Source organism: Pimephales promelas, chromosome 4 (genome assembly GCF_988280905.1).
Source record: "Pimephales promelas chromosome 4, fPimPro1.hap1.1, whole genome shotgun sequence".
Lineage (NCBI taxonomy): Eukaryota > Metazoa > Chordata > Actinopteri > Cypriniformes > Leuciscidae > Pimephales > Pimephales promelas.
This window is the reverse complement of record NC_142772.1, coordinates 26,121,622-26,141,991: the sequence shown is the minus strand read 5'-3', so window position 1 is coordinate 26,141,991 and position 20,370 is coordinate 26,121,622. Positions and strand designations below refer to the sequence as shown.

At 37.0% G+C, this 20,370-nt stretch overlaps 1 protein-coding gene across 15 annotated transcripts in view; it reads right to left on the bottom strand.

The window, feature by feature from the left end:
• ncor1 (nuclear receptor corepressor 1) overlaps positions 1-20,268 on the bottom strand; it is an 87,711-nt gene extending 67,443 nt beyond the window's left edge. For 14 of the 15 annotated variants that reach the window (XM_039650172.2, XM_039650176.2, XM_089130176.1 and 11 more), the window contains exons 1-9: positions 19,931-20,268; positions 10,224-10,431; positions 7,235-7,326; positions 6,440-6,641; positions 6,070-6,249; positions 4,892-5,005; positions 2,478-2,534; positions 2,328-2,380; positions 206-272 (exon numbers count right to left, since the gene is read on the bottom strand). In XM_039650172.2, coding sequence (XP_039506106.2) covers positions 206-272; positions 2,328-2,380; positions 2,478-2,534; positions 4,892-5,005; positions 6,070-6,249; positions 6,440-6,641; positions 7,235-7,326; positions 10,224-10,331 — 873 coding nt within the window. In that variant the 5' untranslated portion in view covers positions 10,332-10,431; positions 19,931-20,268. The remainder of the gene's footprint in view (positions 1-205; positions 273-2,327; positions 2,381-2,477; positions 2,535-4,891; positions 5,006-6,069; positions 6,250-6,439; positions 6,642-7,234; positions 7,327-10,223; positions 10,432-19,930) is intronic. The other variant, XM_039650182.2, reaches the window with a different exon arrangement.
• Positions 20,269-20,370: the final 102 nt, after the last annotated feature.

Genomic DNA, 20,370 nt, shown 5'->3' with positions numbered 1-20,370 from the left:
AATTAACTTATCTGCCTGTAAAAAAACATTATTGCCATTCCATTGAACTCCACAGACATGCAGGATTGTGTACTAAATCCAATTTTGATTTACCGCAAAATAATTGTAGTTTCTCTGTAACTTCAGTCATCTCTCCTTATGAATGAGCACAACACTCTCTCAAACGCATTGAATCTCTGCCACTGCACAAAAGAGAGATACTTACCCTCTGTTTGCGTGCATGGTTCCTCCTCTTGAAAAACAGGATCAGCTTCTTTCTCATTATCTGATTCCTGCAGCAAATAAATAAATAATTAAATAAATAAAATGTACATTCTCTTTAATAGAAGGAGCGAACACTGCACACTGAACAAGATCTCTCTGCTGATACATAACCTGCCCATAGACAACATCATGGCTTATTCTCCAACTTCATCAGAACAGCTGAATCCCTCTCTACTTTCAAAAAATGTCACAAGACGCAATTCTTACACGAGCACTTGACTTTTAGGCCGTTTACACCAGGTATTAAAATGCGTTTTGGTTGATCAAATCACTAGTATACGAAGACGACACATTACTGTTTAACCCTTGTGTTTTAATCCATCTCTTCTGTCCTGATTTCCTCGAGGTGAGGATCTATGGGTGTGTAAATATATTGGCTTTTTCAGATCTTTCAATCTAATGGACAATTTCCATATGAACGCAACCAAATATAACAGAAAACATCCGGATAGTATTAGCATTCGTTTCTGCTGTGATAGCCGCAAGAACACACTGAACGTGATGAGTGAGAGAACATTGTGCTTGGTGTGTTTTCATCTTCAAACTGAGCTTGGGTCTTCAGCCAGCAAAGTTTAAATCCTGTCTGGCTGGCGCGGTTCCCATAATGTTTACGCATTACGTCAGTAGGTGGAGAGCAGGTTGTCTTTTGTGGCTGTGCATTTGACCACACAAGCATTTACACAATGAAAGCAATCTGGTCGAATGCGTTTCCGGTCAATTGCGTTTTGGGATGCGTGATCAGCGGTCTCTATAAAGGCCGATCCAGAAAATCCGATCAGATGCTGCAAAACTTGCGAGACAATGTTTTACACCCTGATAAAAATGGCTACAAGGTGTGTGAAAAAGACAATTCATAAGCCATCTGCAATGCGAGTACCATGCCGTGGCCATTTGTCAAACTGTGCAGCGATCCGCAATTTACAAGTTATTCAATGGTCTAGTGGGAGATCTTTTGCCAAGCGTGTCAGAGGTTACGGGTTCTAATCCGCACTCATATATATCTTTTTTTCTTTCATCAAAACTGAATATGTTCATCAGTGGTTACAGTCTATATCAAGCAGGGACACGTTTGTGTTTTATTTTGTGATTTCAACGGAATGAATAGAGTCAGCAGCATAATCTGCATAATATATATATATATGTGTGTGTGTGTGTGTGAATACACCCACACACACACACACACACACACACACTCACCTAACGGATTATGCTGCTGACTCTATTCATTCCGTTAAAATCACAAAATAAAACACAAACGTGTCCCTGCTTGATATAGACTGTAACCACTGATGAACATATTCAGTTTTGATGAGAGAAAAAAATATATACGAGTGCGGATTAGAACCCGTAACCTTGCATAGCCCCTGCATTCTTTCTTGTGCGACACACCTGAATGAAAGGCTCATTATTATGCGGGTCTTTGTCTTCTCAGATGAGAACCACCTAATTATTCATGAGGGGGTTGGGCCATTCACGTCCATTCGCATATTGCCTTTCCAAACAAAAAAAAAATGTTTTTCACAATTTAAAACAATCTATTGTTTTATGTGAATGATTAGGCAGGATGATTATCAAATCATTTTGAAGGAAAAACTCAAGACAAGTATTTAGTATGGGTTTTGTGGCCTTATTTCAGAAACTTTAATTTTTAGTTTCTTCAATAACCATGCATAAACAATATTATCTCAAAAATACAAACATGTACATACATGTTGCTCACATATTATGGTAGCCCTGTTTGTACTAAATATAATGTAATTTCACCTGTGCCAATAATATGTTTATAAACAACTGAAAAAAGCACAAATGTCAGGCCATGTCAAAACATCAAGAACCCCAAAAACACCTTAGACCCCAGAGGGTTAATAATAGAGTGGATTTTTTTTCTACAATATTCACTCATAAAATAGGGCATTCTAAGTCAATCAACTGCAGTATTTCCTCTCTCTATCAGTAGAAAATCTGGTTAACATCCAGTCATGCTTGAAAAAAATAACACCGTAATATACCGGAAAACCGGTATAATTTTGAAAAATATTGTGATATGGATTACAGATACTCACGTCTTAATGTTGTCATGGTAGACTTTAGTATCAGAGGGCTGGTTGTACAGAGGCTGTGGAGAGACAGGAAATGATGCTGATTAGCAAGATGAACACACACACACGCAATCTATTGCATCAGAAAAATTGCATTAATTTCAAAGTACTTACCAGCTCCACTTTAGGCCCCAACCCTTCCAGTATCTTATGGGCTTCTTCAGCCTTTTTCTGTGAAACAACAGAGAGAATGTTGGTAAAAGAGACCGATGTCTGTCTTTGTGGTTAGATAGTCTGCCTGCTGACACTAAACAAAAAAACTGTGCTCTCATTTGTTGACTGCCAGCTTTGATAGACAGAATGTGTGAAACTGTGCACGTTTCAACAGCAGAAAACAGCAAACAAATACACCCAAATCTACAATCTGTTTTTGTAACAGTTGCAAGCATCTACTAAGCACATGTGTTGTCTGTGTGTGAAATTCCCTCTATGGTGGAAGCAGAATGTTCAGAGATTGTCCAAGACCAGATGGAGTGCAGTAGTTTTGCCTCACTTCCTTCAACTGTACTTCTTTCTCTCTCACCCTCTTTACCTCCAAGTCTCAAATCATCTGTTCCAGATGAGTTACTGTGCTCAGCTACCTTTCCTTCCAAAAACAGGCAATCAAGAACTGCCACGTGCACATAAAATTTAGGTGAAATCAATAAATGTAGGTGTCCAATGCAGTTCAAATGCAGACACAGACTATTTGAATTTTAAAGGGATCAAATAATAAACAAAGGGAAATTACAATAAGGAGTCATCACTGTGGGCCATTGCATAAACATAGCTGCTAAGTTAGGATTGTGTCATATGAATTAGTCAGATCAAGTCTGATGGAGCTAATAAGATGACAAAATGATTAGAATTTTTTAATTGTGTAAATTTGAATTATTTGCAAGTGTAATCTAACTAAATTGAATTCTAGGTGGTAGCTTATTTCTAAATTTGAACAAATACTGAACATTTGAAATTTAACAAATTGAAATGGCTGAATTTTATAGACAAACAGCTAGTTTTTGTGTTCTGAATTCTGATGCCGCAAATATTCGGTTTAAAAAAAAATACAGATTCAAGTTTTCAAAATGAAGAAATTCGAAACTTCAAATTCAGTTTTCTAAAATTCAATGTCAAAAATTCAACATCAAAAATTCAGATCTTTCAGAAAGTAGGTCACAGGTCATCCACAGGGAAGAGTAGACTCCGACTCTGATCATGAATCGCCCAGAGTGATTCTTAAACATGAATGATTTTGTGTTTATATGTTAGCTTAGCATTCTCAGCATGTGAGACATTTGTCTAAGCGGCCTCTGGTGTCTGTTTTTAAGTATATTTTGCGCAAAATTGATTAGAACGCCACCGTGTCTACTACACAGACAGGACACGAGCGGCGTGACGCAACACAGTGCTTGAAGCAACTGTTGCAAAGAGCTGTGAATCCGTGTGCTGTTGGGCATTTCACGGGTCGGGTCGCACCACTCGCGTCCGGTCTAGACTGCATCGTACATGTAAACATACTGATTGATGACTGACTCAGCAATAAAGACTGTTTTTGCCGCCATCAAACATTACAGGCAAAATATCTTAACTTATGCTGCTTCTCATGGCCAGAGACTACTTTTTTCAGCGGAAGGGTAGGCTTTTGGTGATTTTACTTCATGAACGTTGCACTAATACATTTTTTTATATAAAATCAAAAGCAAAACCCATATCATGGTACAACATACTAGCAGTAGTCACGTTCATACAGTTATAGTGCCCAGACCTATATATTGACCATATTCAAGTTTTATGAAGATTATGCAAGACCTTAACAACACTTAAGAGGGTTATTTCACCCAAAAATGAAAATTATGTCATTAAACATTGTATTGTCTTCCGGTTCTGTCCACAGTGATGCTACTGACATAAGACGCTGCTGACGTGTTCTCTGGTACACTCATGAACGCAGAACAGGAAGAGAATACAATGTTTAATAAAGTCGTAGTTTTTGTTATTTTTGGACCAAAATGTATTTTCGATGCTTCAAAACATTCTAACTAACCCACTGGTGTCACATGGACTACTTTGATGATGTCAACACTCTGACTAACCCACTGATGTCACATGGACTACTTTGATGATGTCAACACTCTAACTAACCCACTGATGTCACATGGACTACTTTGATAATTTCAACACTCTAACTAACCCACTGATGTCACATGGACTACTTTGATGATGTCAACACTCTAACTAACCCACTGGTGTCACATGGACTACTTTGATGATGTCTGTATTTCCTTTCTGGACAAGGACAGTATACCATACATACATTTTCAATAGAGGGACAAAAAATTCTCAGACTAAGTCTAAAACATCTTAAACTATGTTACAAAGATGAACGAGGTCTTACGGGCTTGAAACGACATGAGGGTGAGTCATTAATGACAATTTTTATTTTTGGGTGAACTAACCCTTTAAACACAGTCTGTAAAGAGCACAATCTGCTAGGTTTCTTTGTGTGTGAGAGAGAGCAGGGAGAAAGACATGTATAAATGTGTTCATACCCGGTTCTCATCATAAATGATCTGGACAATGCTGCGATGTTTGTGCTCCACAGGGGGCGGCGTCACTGGCTTTTCTGGCTCTACTGGCTTTGCTGCCTCATCTTCCAGTTGTTGCTAAAAGACAACAAACATGACAATACACCTTAAAACTGAAGCCTAAAACATTATATATATATATATATATATATATATATATATATATATATATATATATAGAAGTCGTAGTTAATAGTGATAATTGAACCTCTCTGATTTAGCACACAAATTGAAGCATCATTTACGTCTGTAGAACAAATGGTGTGGGACGAGTTACACTGCAAAGTTAAATACCGAAGTATGCGCAATAATATTAATAGTGATGCTTGCCTTAGCAAGCACCACTAATTAGAGGGATGCATGACATGACAACAGCAGACAAAACTTTCTCAAAGATGTGCAGAGGTTAAATATTGCATTCATACACATACTCAACATATTTCCCCTGTGACTTATCTTCTGAAACTTTTTGGGGACTTATTTCATCTCCTAAACATGAGCGAACAAACAAAACAAATTGAAGATCAAGCAGTTTATGAGCAAGAAAAGTGAAAAATAGGAGGAAAAATAAAAACAACATTTCTCATTTTAGTCAGACAGACTTTGACTTCCAGTCTTAATGAGGACATGAGTACATGTTTGTGTTATTGTTTTCTTAATCATGCCAGAAAGGGAAAGTACCTTCAACCTGCATGCTAGTATCTCTACAATCAGACAATATAGAAAACAGTGAGGAACGCATACACTTGCTGTTTCTGAGATTATCATGATTCAATCCCTAAGGATTTTTGGCATCGCCACCAAAAAGCAAGAATAGTAGGCACAGACAAGGGAGTTGTGACAAGCCTCTCTTAGAAGGGCAACATTTCCCACAAGGCTTATGGATAAAGACTCAACAAAAAATCCAATCTGCTGCTAGCAGAGAGCACCAGTGTAATTCTCCAGAAACATGAAGCTGAACCCTGGGAGGTACAGGGAGAAAGTCCGAAGTTTTTATTGTGATTTAAACAAACACATCTTGTGATAAGCTCACACATAAGCTCTTTATTTACAAAATGAACAATAGCTTAGAGTTGAAAGCAAATATTTCTTGAGCTGTAGCAGCTTGAGCTGTAGCATCTGAGTTAAGTGAAGTTACACACCTGTTTCTTTTTCAGTTTGAAAATCTGCTGCTCAACCTTGGCAATCTCACGGTCCACACGGTCCATGCTCTGAATCAACTCCTCTTTGGAGAGTTTGGAGGGCGACGTGTCCGCATCCTCACCCACCTGTGGAACTCCACCTGGGGATGAGGTCTCCACCTTCACACTAAACTGGGTTTCCTGTCACAGAAAACAAGAGGGAACAAAATAAGTGCAAGCCTTCAAACGAACCTCAAACCATAACAGCTAATCTGGCAAAATAGTGCAGCTAGAAATGAAATAAAAACCGAAACCCGTTTGTTTTATGGAATAGGGAAATGTTTAAATCTCTCACACTAGTATCCTTCGGGTATGCATGCACATTAATCACCTTCTTGACTTCTCCAGTGGTCCTGATGGTGTCCTGTATGGTGTGTGCAGGGGCCAGTAAGATGCTAGTGGGCTGAGCTCTTGTAAAGTGCGTTTCAGATACATTCTCGATGCGGGGACGCTTGGCCTCAAGAGTTTCCTGATCCTGCTGAGCTGAGAGGGTATGAAACTGATGCTCATAACCATGTCTGCGCTCCGGCGGCCTACAGGAGACGAGATAGAGATAGACTGCTTCAAAAACCTCAGCACCAAACAATATTACTGAAAACAACACACAACTGTTCAATTTCTATAACATTAGCTTTACCACAATTATTTGATGTAAAAACAATTATTAGAGAATCACAACATTGTGCAATTTATATTCCAATCTCATTTCAACATCAAAAAGTTTTTCATCAAAAACTACGTTTTGGAATTAGGAGCAAATCAAACAAACCAAACGTTCAGCTACACAGAATCTCAAAAGGCTTGAGGGCTTAACTGAAGAAGTTAGGACAGTAATAGACTGCTGCTACTGTATATTTGTATTACTAATGCTTAATTTTATACAAAATGTAAAATATTACATTAATGTCATTCTACCCTGTGCAATATTTATTAAAAGTTAGAAAAGGAAGTTATACATTTGTCAATGAGAATAAATGAGTGACATAAACATTCAACTAAATAGTTAAATGCCAATAATATTATGACAATTAATAAACAGCTGGAACGTGGTAATGCATAAAACATTTCAAAGTTGTTTAAAGCAAAATATTCAGAAGGAAATCATGTATGGTGGGGGTTGCATCACCTCTCAGTCCCAGGGTGGAATTCGGACAGTAATGAAGGTCTGCGGCGCTGCTGGTCCTGCAGTGGGGAACGGTAGTCGGGAACCGAGAACTCCTAAACAAACACAGACACACACATCAGATAGGAAAAACTGGGTAAAACAAAAACTCATGGATGAGGGATCAGAGAAGCCTTAAAGACATGTGGGCAGAAAAACAAAGAGTGTGTATGATAGTGCCACAACACACTCATCTCCATGTTCTAGTAAAACATGCCATTATAAAACAGACACTTAAAAGTGCAATAGGTGATTCTCTACAGAATTGTTTTTTAGTTGAAAGTCTCCTCATATCCTGATAGCAATCACTACGTCGTTAAGCAGTCTGTGGAAGGTGTAGAACCAAAAAAAATTCTCATTTAATTATTTAATTTGGTCCAAATGAGCTTATACCATGTGCAGACATCATACGTCATCAGCACGAGCACTGCTGGCTGCTATTCTGAACCAATAATCGGGACAAAAGGCAGTTGAAGGATGACGTGTATAATTCAAATTTATCTCCAATATATTTAATCTGACTCCATTAAAGTTGTTATTCTCTGATCTCTTATTCTTTAAAAGGTAAAGGTATTTCTTAACTGGATTTAACCTGAATTTTTAGATAACAGAAAGTTATAATTACTTTAGCTTTCAACATCAGTAATAAAAGGAAAGATTCTCAAAACCTTTAAAGTAGGCAAAGTTATTTATTAAGTTACATGTTTAAATATACAGACAGTAGAATGGAACAACATTCCGTATAGAAACTTAGTCGTAACAAATAATGCTTTGTTGTGCAGAAGAGGCCATAAAAGCCTCTCTCATAGTATGAGGTTACGCACTGGTGTGCGGGAATGGCAGGGTTTCTTTAAGTTCAACAGTTACCTTTCCTTCTTACCCCCCTGAGCAAAGCATTGTTAAACATGAGTGGAATATCAACACCGAAACCAACCAACCAAAAGGTGAGGCAAACGGGTGATGATCAAGACGGGGAGAAGAACATTAACATTCTCCTCAATGCATGTTTAACCAATGGTACCTAGATTGTACATTAGGATACTGTAATAGCCTATTAGGTTCACCACCATTCATTTCAGTTTATAAGCTGTCAGATGAGACCAAACATGATGACTTTTCATAATATAAAGTAAGTAGCTAAAAGCATGTCCTGTGAAGCAAATGTTACAGACGTGTCATTGAGGTGCAAATGACTGTCTCTCCCGACAGAACTATCCTGTGCCTTGAGTGTCCCAACAGTCTTCAATCATCATATTGATGAAATCCCTTGCACTAGATAGGCATTAGCATACTGTGATGATGAAGGCCATTGTGCCACTTTACAGTGAAATGATTTCTGAAGTACTAGGGCAGAAAAGAGTTCTGCCCATATTTGCTCAACCCTACACTCTGCAGACAAAGTCAGAATGGAAGGTAAACGGTTGTTTACAATCTTTTTTGTGGTACTGTTACTCACTATACTGTAAAGTTTTCTAATCGCTGCATGACACACAATGTAATCCAGTAACGTTGTCGCTGTCGTCTCACTTCTGGTCTGAGCGCGTTCATGTGTTTAAGGAGCCGTGGCTTTGATGGTTCAGTTTGAAAAACTGAATATTTTCAGTGCTAGCAGGCTATTTCCCAGATCACCTATTGCACATTTACAGCTGTTTTTAACACATTCAATACTAGAGATGAGATGATCATGATCACTAAAAAAACACCATTAGGGCTGGTGTCCATTTTAGAACCAGTTAAACATTTTCAAGAACCATGGATTAAATAAGACAGAATTGCACAAATCCTGGTGTTTTTACTGGTCGCTGGGAGTTGAAAAATGTTTAACTTTGGATAAAACGCAGCGCTCATCACTGTCACTTTTTACCCAGCCGTCCAATCACAGTGGAGGAGGGGCGGGACTAATACCACACCGACCAACTGTCACAACACTCAAACTGCTACGGATATTCTGTATCATAGCAACAAAACGTCTCAACGGAAAAAACGCTGTGCTGCCAAAACGCTCTCAAGCGCCCAAAGCACAGCGTCTTCAGCTGGCTAAAAACGCTTTGGTGGACACACGGCCTTAGGGATAAACAGAGTCTGTGTAAACCCCATCAAACCTGTTTATAAAGTTTACAAAACACCTTTCTCGTAAAAGGGATAGTTCACCCAAAAATGAAAATTAGTCCATGATTTACTCACCCTTAAGCCATTCTAAGTGCATATGATATTCTTCTTTCAGACAAGTACAATCACAGTTAATTTAAAAAATGTCCTGGCTTCCAAGCCTGATAATGGGAGTGAATAGCTGTTTGACTTTAGAAGTCCATTAAAGCACATCTATTCATGAATAAAGTCCTCGAAACAGCTCTGCTGAGGTTAGTAAAGGTTTTCTGAATTGAATTGATGCGTTTGTGTAAGAAAGATATATTATCGACTAAAATAACTAGCTTTCGGCAGAGGGCGTTGTGTGTCAAATTCAAGTGTTACTCTTTTGGCATAAATCGATGTGTACGGCTGTATGCCGGAAGCTAATTTAGTCGATAAGGTTTTAAATATGGATACAAAAGCACTTTAAGTTTCAAGCAGTTTAATCATGAATAGATGCACTTTAATTGTATTCATTAAAAATAAAAAGAATGTCATAAACACCAAGGACGGCTTCAGGGTGAGTAAATCATGGGCTAATTTTCATTTTTGGGTGAACTATCCGTTTAAACGAAGTACATGTAATTTTACTTGTTTGCAGCAGTAAATCAGGCTTGCTCTGAGAGAAATGGTGGTGCTATTAGTCTTGTGGTTACAGGATCTGCAGTGAACACACACAACTAACAAGTTAAGTTCAAAGTAGAAGAGACTCGTATCAGGGAAAGGAAAATTACTGTTACAATTCTACTTTAGCAACGTTCCTGTAATGTAGTTTGTCGGCAGTGTATCGTGCGTTGTAGGTGAAGGTGTCTGTGGTACTGACCGTCGGGTGGCGTGAGGAGCTGAAGGTGTACTGCACTGAGTGTGGTGGGTAACGGCTCTGCTCGCTGCTGAAGGACCCCTGGCTGGGGGGAAATCCTGAACTGGACATGCTGCGGCTGCCTGGTGGGTGGCCGGAGGCTCAGAAGGGGCCTGGAGCACTGCTACGCAATCACGGCCTCAACGACGGCATGATCATGCGGTCAAACCACCTGAGGAAGAGAGGGAGGAGGAAAATAAATATATAAGAACTTCAAGAATTTCAAGAGCCAAAAATTCTTAAGGAGTCTTGGGTACAAAAAGTTTTTCATGGTCTCAGATCACAATGTGCGACCTATTCATGAAACATGCTGTGTTTTACAGGATTGCTAGGCAAATGTTCTGTTTGGTTTTCCAGAAAAAGTGCTGGCTTCTTAAAACCATCTGAACTGATGTTTGACAGTTTCTGACAGTTGAAACTAGTCCATTCAAATCAATGCACTATCATCAGAGCAAAAGCAAGACTGTTCCATTCAGGTGCATTAATTACCATTTTACTCAAATATCAGAAAGAAAGCTTCAAAAAGCTTAAATATTAGCTTTTTACACAACCCTGTAATATTCCGTTAATACCTTTTCATATCAGGTCAAAAGGTTGAGGGCATTTATTTGGCTTTCAGATCACAGGTCACGCTTCAGTACACACGAATAAGCTCTGTCTCACGTATCAACACGAGAGTCTGTTTGCATAACCAAATCAGTCAGCAGGAATCTCCATGACCGAAGCTGGCTGAGTGATCCTCAGCTCAGAGTGTGTGCGGATGGGATTTTCCTTATGCACTTCACAATGCTTATCTGTCAGAGCATGGACAAAAATTCAGCCTAACAGGTGGAGACCTATTGTTTGATATGTCCACAGTACACTTTTATATATTTTGTCTCCCTTTAATCAAGTTCAACCTGCCCCTCCATCTTCTTGCATCCATTCATGCCATAAATTCAACCTTTTGTCATCACTTACCCCCCAAATATGTCTCAGGCTATATCAAAAACAATCCTCTACAATGAGAAAAAATACTTCTATCTTAAATATCTTAAACATTGACACATCACTTACTTATTAACCCTGAAACTGAAACATGGTAAAAGTTAAATATTCAGCACAAGAGAGCAAACAGAGAGCATGACACGCCCACATCCTGCAAAATCCAGGATTTGGCAGGATTTGGCCCATCAACACCACAACAGAGACATATTAATATATAAAGATTCACTAAACCACCACTCTGGACATGATTTGATCCATCAAGGAAATTTGCAAAAGACTTATGAAAGCTCTACATCCATTTGTGATCTGGAAGCTTACTGTTAAAAGTTAACTTGAACAATGATCTGAAAACAGTTCTGATGGTCAAGATTACTTTAGGGCAGAGGAGGATCAACCCAGATCACAATGAAATGACAACCTCTCCCAGAGACAGATTCTGTATTAATGTTGCCGTCAGAACAAAAGATAGCTTTAATTGTAAGGAATAAGAATTAATAGCCCAAGTATTTAGTCAGGACTCCTGACTAAAATACTATCAATGTTATTTTACATTTGATTACCTAATTCAGTTTCTGTAGTATTTCTGAATAGAATACTAGTGTTAGACATTAATTGTGCTACTTTTGGCTACAATTTAATTCAAAGATTAAAATCAAGCTTCCTTGCGTTGTGAATCTTAACAAGAAAATTACCAAATCGTAAAAAAGCAATGAATGAGCAAAAATGTAGGAGAGATAAATGTAATTAAAAAGGACACCTTTTTTCCTATATAGTCATACATATCATTTTCGCAAATATTCTTGAAATATCGGAATATAATTTTGAGGCTATATCGACCTACAAATAATATTGACACGCAGTTAATGGTTTATGAACTAATGCAAGTAATTTTTAGAGTAATTTTTCAAGATATTGTAAAATGTTACCTGCATAGTTGAATAAAATGCTACACATAAAATTGGGCTTTGAGAGGAAAAAACAAATCAAGATAAGTCATGTATATGCCACATTTTGTCATGTCAGAAACACCAGTGATTTCAAACCGCGTTTTTGAGACCGTCTTTGGCTCACTGCAGTTAAGGGGGGGGGGGGGGGGGAATGCAGCAGTGGTGTTAACTTATGAATTTGCACATGGTTTGTCTTAACACTACAAGTGCCAGAATTCCATAACTACTAGAACTGCCATAAGCTCTATATCCAAACTCTATATCTTTCATTGTAAATACCCAATTGAGAGGTTTCATTTTCATTTCATTTATTATACAGGAAAATTCAACAGCAACAGTGTAGTTACAGTAAAACGGGCCTGGCTCAGTTTAAAAACTGGTTTACAAGACATTATTATTGACTATTATTGGTTTATTATATTTGGATATCTTTTAAAAACAAAACACCAAACTGTACATTTAAACAAGTTTAATTATACATTTAAATAATATTATTAGTAGCCTACTGTAATTATCGCATATTAACATCAGCTATGTTTGCATTTCTATTCAAAATAACTCAGAACAAGATAACAACTAAAAGTATCTTATTTAGATATTTTGTTGACAGTGAGAGAGACAAAGGTCAACCATGGAAAATGTAACAAGAATACCACAAAATTCAGTGCGGTCAATATGACCGCCTATGGCCGAAAAAGGTAAATATGTTCATTTGTTTTGTTTTTTTGCCTTTTGTGTAATTTATATGAAAAGCATTTTAAATGAAAATACAGACACTTTTAGGAAAAAATCAAGTACCAGCAGGATTTCTTTTCTTTCTTTCTTTTTTTCCAACAAGGTTATTGCAGATATAAAATTCAAAAGGGTCAAAAAGACCGTCATGGCCGTTCTAAAGGCATATATTAATATAGGCAAATAAACAACATTAAAAACTTGATTTTCACCACAGGGGGGCTTTAAGAATCCATTTCACTATCGATTAAAATAGAGAAATCGATCATGTCAACCCAGTCCACACAGCAGACACCAAAATAGATGCACAAAATAGATGCTGAAGTCAAAATGTGCCATTAGGAGAAGCGCTAATTAAACGTCACTATCTCAGTCAATGATTTCGGGCATTCAAAACCATTTTGGCACGAAACCGAAAATTGCAGTAGGGGAAATTTTTGTGCATTCCTAATAATAACATATGCATGGATGAATTCTTCACAATAAGATCATTAAGATGCATTTAGAAAATAGATTTCCATTTCATGGCAACTTTAACACACTCCCTAGCATCTATGCAACACATAAACCCTTAAAGCACTGCACCTAAGGGGAGATGAGTCAAGGTGTTTAAACTTCAAAGGTAAAATAACTTGATAACTTTATTTAACATAACAGACATTAATGCAACAAACATTTGAGTTGTACTGTTCTGGAACAGTGATGTAAATAAATCAACTAGGGCTGGGCGATGTGGCCGAAAAAAACATATCTCTGTATTTTTTGGTTAAATAGCGATATACAATATATATCTCGGAACTTTCTACATTTTTCAATTTGAATAAAAAAAAAAATCTGTATTTTTTCTGTATATTTAAAAAAAATATATATTTCACATTCTGCCCAATCCTACAAACATGATTTGAAGGATATAGAAACAAATAAACAATGTAATATAGGCTATGCAATATATTATGCAAAAAGATTTTGTTTTTAAATTGACCAAAGGCTAAAATAAAAATGCAAATAAAAACAGAAGCACAAACTAATTATATTAGCCTGCATTTGATTACCCCCTTATAATGGCCAATTTAATGAAAATATACTTGTATGTTTAAAATTCCACATATGGCACATTTATTGTCTCCAACAACATATAATTTAGGAAACGGTTTATTTTAGTCAGAAATATTGCGCTACTATTCTATTGTGCTCCGTCTGTTTGACGGCAGCTTGAATTCCAGCGGAATTCAAACGCATTAAACCGTGCAAGTATTATCTGTCACTGTCAGACAGCAACAGTTTCTGTCAGAGCATCCGACAGGACAAGCTGCTTTAAACTTGTTAACTATATACTAGGGCTGTGAAACGATTAATCGCATCCAAGATAAAGGTTTGTGTTTACATAAAATGTGTGTGTGGTGTGTATAATTATTTTGTATATATATATATATATATATATATATATATAAATACACACACATGCATGTATATATTTAAGAAATATATGCATGTATATATTTTATATATATTTATACAAAATGTATATTATACATAAATATAAATATTTGATATATTAAGAACACATTTTTCTTAAATATATACATGCATGTGTGCATTTATATATATACAAAATAATTATACACACTACACACACATATTATGTAAACACAAACTTTTATTTTGGATGCGAATTTTATTTTAATCGTTTCACAGCCCTACTACATACCAGTCATTTTGAAGCCCTTAAACTATTGTATCGATATAAAAGGTATTGCCTCATTCCATATCGTTTATATATATATGATATACCACCCAGCCCTAAAATCAACCACTGATTCCTAATTGTGTCCACTTTTGGAAGGCCAAATAAAGTGCTGCGCTTTTGCATAGAAACACACAGCGACTCACAATATGGTGGCAACCACACTGATAACTGAAGCCACACCTTCTTTCTTTGCATATGCATTTGGGTGGCATTATGCAAATATTTCCACCTAGAGACGTAGATTGGTGAGGTAGAATTCAATAGAGGGGTTTTAGCTAGGTCTGGATCTGCCTTTCTCTTTTAGATTGAATGTTTTGTAGGAGACATTGAGCTATGAACAGTAAAGGGGGCCACAATTTCGATTTTTCAAATGAAGTGCTGCGAGTCTATGGTCAACCTCCTCTAACTTGGCCACAGCCATTCAAAAGATAGCATGGCAACTGCAGATCCAGGAGACTCATCGACAGAACTTGAACCCCCGCCTCTTTCATTGAAATCGCAAGTTCATTGAAAACTTCAGGTAGAAGTTTTTGGGATTTCCAGAGAGTTGTGTATTGTTGACAACATTCACGCTTAAATAAAGCCACAGTTTGCAGACATCAAGTCTCGAGGAAGTTCCGGGAGTCTCCCACATATTGATAGCGGCTCCCTGATGCACGCAAATTAGTTAAAATCTCCCGGAATCTAGAGTGAGCGAGCAAGAGCGAGCGTGCATGCCGAAACAGAAAAAAAAACTATGCACCACGGCAGAGAGGGAGAGAGCGAGAGACCTTGCGTATGTGCCTCATGAAGCGCATGTAAGACAAAGGACCCTGATTGGCCGATTGACAAAAATCGAATCGAACCATGACCTTAGAATCGAGAATGTAATCGAATCGAGGATTTGGAGAATCGGGACACCCCAAATGAACAGCTACATAAAAGAAGAAGGAAAACATGAACAAAAGAAAAACACTCCCTTAAAATTAAAAAAAATGAAACTCCTAAAATTATATTAACTTCTACAATATAACTTTTATTAGTTATATTATAATAATAATTACACCTCTGTGGAAATAAATTTTCTTCGCGAGAGTTATTTAAAAGTTTTAAATAACTGTGATAAACTGTCAAAAACAGAAATAAATTAAATAATTATCAGAACTGTATATCAGTTATTGGGCACATAAACATGCAAATTACTGCTATCAGTAATGAAAAAAATATCAATATATCTCTCTAATTTTAAAAGACACAATGGGAACAAAACTCCTCCAAAACTTAGTCAACGTGGCAGCTTGCCTCCGAGTATTTTCCGGTGCTCGCTCGTTCACTAGCATTACCGTGCCACACTTGGCCAGACACGGCAGCACAACAGTTACATGTCCTGTGTTTCACTCCACTGTCCCTCAGCCAGCACATAAGGTCTGGCACTCTTTACAGGCACATATCTCTCCTCATGGCAAGCCTAATTAAGTTGCAAGTGGAGCTGCAAACAGAGCAGGGTTCTGCTACAGGGTCGGGAGAGAGATAGAGAGGTGCTGGATTCACCAGCATTGCTTAATTTTGAGCTCTACAGTCCCGTTCACACTACAAGCGACACGAAACCATTTATTTCAGGGGGGGGGGGGGGGGGGATAATATATATGAATATATATTAATTTATAAATTAATAAATTTAAATTTTGAAATCGACCGTTGGCGACCGGTGGGGCGTGTCTGGCGAAGCGACAAAGTTGAGATCTCAGATAGACCGGTATTTGCCCGATTGATGCAGTTAAATAGCCAGTAATTTCTGCAGTGGAGCGGCAACAATTTTCCCTCTGCGCTCCAAGCATTTAATAACCACTCCGCTCCAGGTTCACCATTTCACCCGGGTTCACAAATCCGGGTTCTGCTCCAATCCTCGCTCACTGATATCAGATACACCGCTCTATCTTCGTTCCCCAAGGAAATTGCGAATAAAGTATGCTTTAAAATCTCACAAAATGTCTCCTCATCACAATATAGGCATATTAAATTAAAAAAAAAAAAAAAAAAACAACATTAGGAGAAAAGTTGTGGAATCTTTCTGGATCGGTCATCAAATGGACTACTTGCACTGAGCTTCGCGACGCACTTCCGTTTGGAAACAATACATATCACTTATTTCCGGTTACGTTTACTTTCAATGTACTGCGGTCAATGAGTTGAACAAACACCACCTAAAATGAGTGTCTGTAATAAGATTTTATATTTTGGACATTTTTATTGACAGAAGAAGCGATATTCTGATGTTTACCGTGTGCAGAATTTTCAAAACTCATCGGAACATTAAGTTTAAATCCAAACCAAGCCAATAAAAGAAAGCTGCGGCTGTTAAAAATACGCCATTATTTCACCACAGGGTGTCAGTGTTCGTTTACACTAGTGACCGCGACGCTGAAACGTGTGAAAACAGATGAATAACATCAGTAAGAAACACGAACATTTATTTATTTGTATTAAATATTGTATACTATTACATGTTCATGCCCAAAATGCATAATTAATATTCAGAGAAGTTGACTGTCATTCTAGCTGAGTGCGTTCTGTTCGTAGGTAGGCACCTCGCGATCATTCATTCATTCATTCAACTATTTTAAAAAGACAGGAATAAAGCACCAATGCACACTTTTTATTAGTAAAATTCATTAAAAAAAATGTAAACTCAAGTATAGAATATAAGTAGGCTAATACTGTTGTTAATGAGAAGACAGAAGACTACTGCAGGTTAGTGGATAAATATATTTAGCCTATTTATTATTCAGAATGGAACAGTTAGAAAGAAAATATATTTATAGGAACATTTCAGCAAGCTCAAGATAATTAATACAGAGATCGTTATTCATTGTTTTAATCAATTGGCGTCCATAAAACATAGTGATAATCTGCATTCTCATGTATGGACGTGCGATGAACACTCTAACCGGAAACTCCCGGTATATGTAGAACGCGGAAGTAGTTGTGCAAGTAGTCCATTGATAAGTGTAAAAATATCAAGCACTGAGAGAAAGGCTATAAATCTCCACCTCCAACATCCTCACACGCAAAATAGCTTATACTAGCCGAGACTCCTTCTTTATGTGTACACTGATGTGACGTAATGATGACGCAAAAGAAAACAGAAATCCACCAGTACCACTGGAATTAAAAACATTTACAAGCTTACCGCTTTGAATCGAGCTAAGACAAGCAGATAGTTTTGAACACTGGCTGGTTATGTATTTTCTCAAATATGTATTTTGGATCATTTTTAAACCCAAAAAATGTTACCGATTGCAGCTTTAACAAGTAGGTTGTTCATTAGCATGGCAACCGACATTGCGTGTCATGTTGAATGCGATTTTCGTGTTTAAAAAGTAACTATACATAAGAGGCGGAAAGATGTATAACCATAATATATTTAAGGTTATTTCTATTTGTTACGATATTGATATTTGACCTGATATTGTCAAGTAAGCTTCATGCTTTCCCCGCTGCAAACATGCACTCCTCTAAACTGCAACTAGTCTGCGGGCGCTGCACTGCTAGTTGACTGCATCACAAACTAATTTAGACGTTATGCAGATTTAATTTGTGCATGGGTGCATCCAGGGGAGCATTCTACACTAAAAGGGGAAAAGGCACATTATCCACACACACACACACAAGCATATATATATATATATATATATATATATATATATTAGGGCTGTGCAAAAATTATTTGCGATTAATCGCATCCAAAATAAAAGTCTGTGTTTACATAATATATTTGTGTTTGTGCTGTATATAATTATTTTGTATATATAAATACCTATGCATGCATGTATATATTTACGAATTATTTGCGCTTAAATTCTGTATATATAAATACATAATCTATATTATATAAATATATATATTTTATATATGAATAACACATTCTCTGAAATATATACATGCATGTGTGTGTATTTATATATACAAAATAATTATATACAGCACACACACAAATATATTATGTAAACACAGACTTTTATTTTGGATGCGATTAATCGCAATTAATTTTTGCACAGCCCTAATATATATATATATATATATATATATATGAAGAGTTCAGATGCAAAAGCCTCTAAGTGCCATTTAAAATTTTCTTCTAAAATGATCATTTTTATCAAGCTTGTATATTTAAGTTCAGTAATTTTACTTAAATGGCAATGAAGATTACCTATTAATTGTTATTTAAGTGAAATTACTGAACTTAAATATACAAGCTTGATAAAAATGGTCATTTTAGAAGAAAATTTCAAATGGCATTTAGAGGCTTTTGCATCTGAACTCTTCATATATATATATATATATATATATATATAGAGAGAGAGAGAGAGAGAGAGAGAGAGAGAGAGAGAGAGAGAGAGAGAGAGAGAGAGAGAGAGAGAGAGAGAGAGTCTCTTTCTCTCTCAAAGTTTTTTTTTTCTTTTAATCTCAGCATTATGGTCAAATTTATATGTTGTATATTTACATACATAGCATAGAAGTATCAGAAATACTTCTCCATAACCCTGAGATAAAGGAAAATCCTTAATTTGTCCAAAGCAAGTCAATACAATATTTATTAATAGATTTGAATGTCTCTGGTAAACGTATTAAAGTATGCATTATCTTTAAGGGTGATAACTTCAACAGACTGTTGCAAAGAACTGTCATCAGTTGTGAAACTTATATAGGTGCACAAGTCCAAACTTTATGTAATTTCCAGGCAGCGAAACTGACATACCAAATACAGTGAGTTTCACATTCAGCACTTGTTATTCTCATTTCAAGCATGATTTTAGACACTAACGTTACTCTGGCTTTTCCATGCAAGAAAAGGATAACATTTAAGGAAACCCACAAGTATAAGAAGTCTTAGCTCATGTGTGTATTACGGAGCAGACTTTAATGAAGATTTTCAGCAATAAACTCCTGGCTGTGGTATAAACACACAGTGTAATGGCGTTAGCCAGCAAGCTAAAATTAGTTAATCCGAGAAACACCATTAAACCGGAAACCACAAACAAAATCTAAATATCTCACGTAGACAGAGATGTGAATCAACCTCATAAGAGATCACCTAAATAAATATGTAGAGTAAAATGGTCCGGGGGAGAGTTTAAGGGAAACATCCGTTAGCTGAATGTTGCACCTTTGCATTCAAAACTGCGTCGCCATCTTGAACATAAGCGCTCAGGTCTCATGAGCCTGCGTGCAATGCTCCACAAAACGCTCAAAATTTTCACATTAAATAATACACTCACCTCATGTCCTTAAAGACACTCCAATAAGCGCTGAAAGGGGAGTCTGTGCGGTTCAAACGTGCGGTAATGCAATTCGGCGGCAGTGAGACTGCGCGAGCACACACACACTTCAAACACACAGCACAGGCTTGTTATTTTGTCCTCACTGAGTCGTGGATATAAATTCGAGTCGTTTTCTTTAAGATTCTGCGCCAGAAGTTAATATACGTCACAAGTATGCCGGGTTCTTCTTGCTGAATGCCCTGTGGTTTGCATTTTGTGCAGCTCTGGTCTAGTGCACCTGAGGAGATGGAGTGAAAGAGTTTTTCTCAAGCAAACAGGATGAAACGGTGTGACGTTCAAACTCTCCCCCACAGGCGGCCTTCACCCCACCCAAGCCTCAATCTCCGTATATTGCTGTACACCAGAAATACAGAGAATTTTTTTTATCATTATTAAAA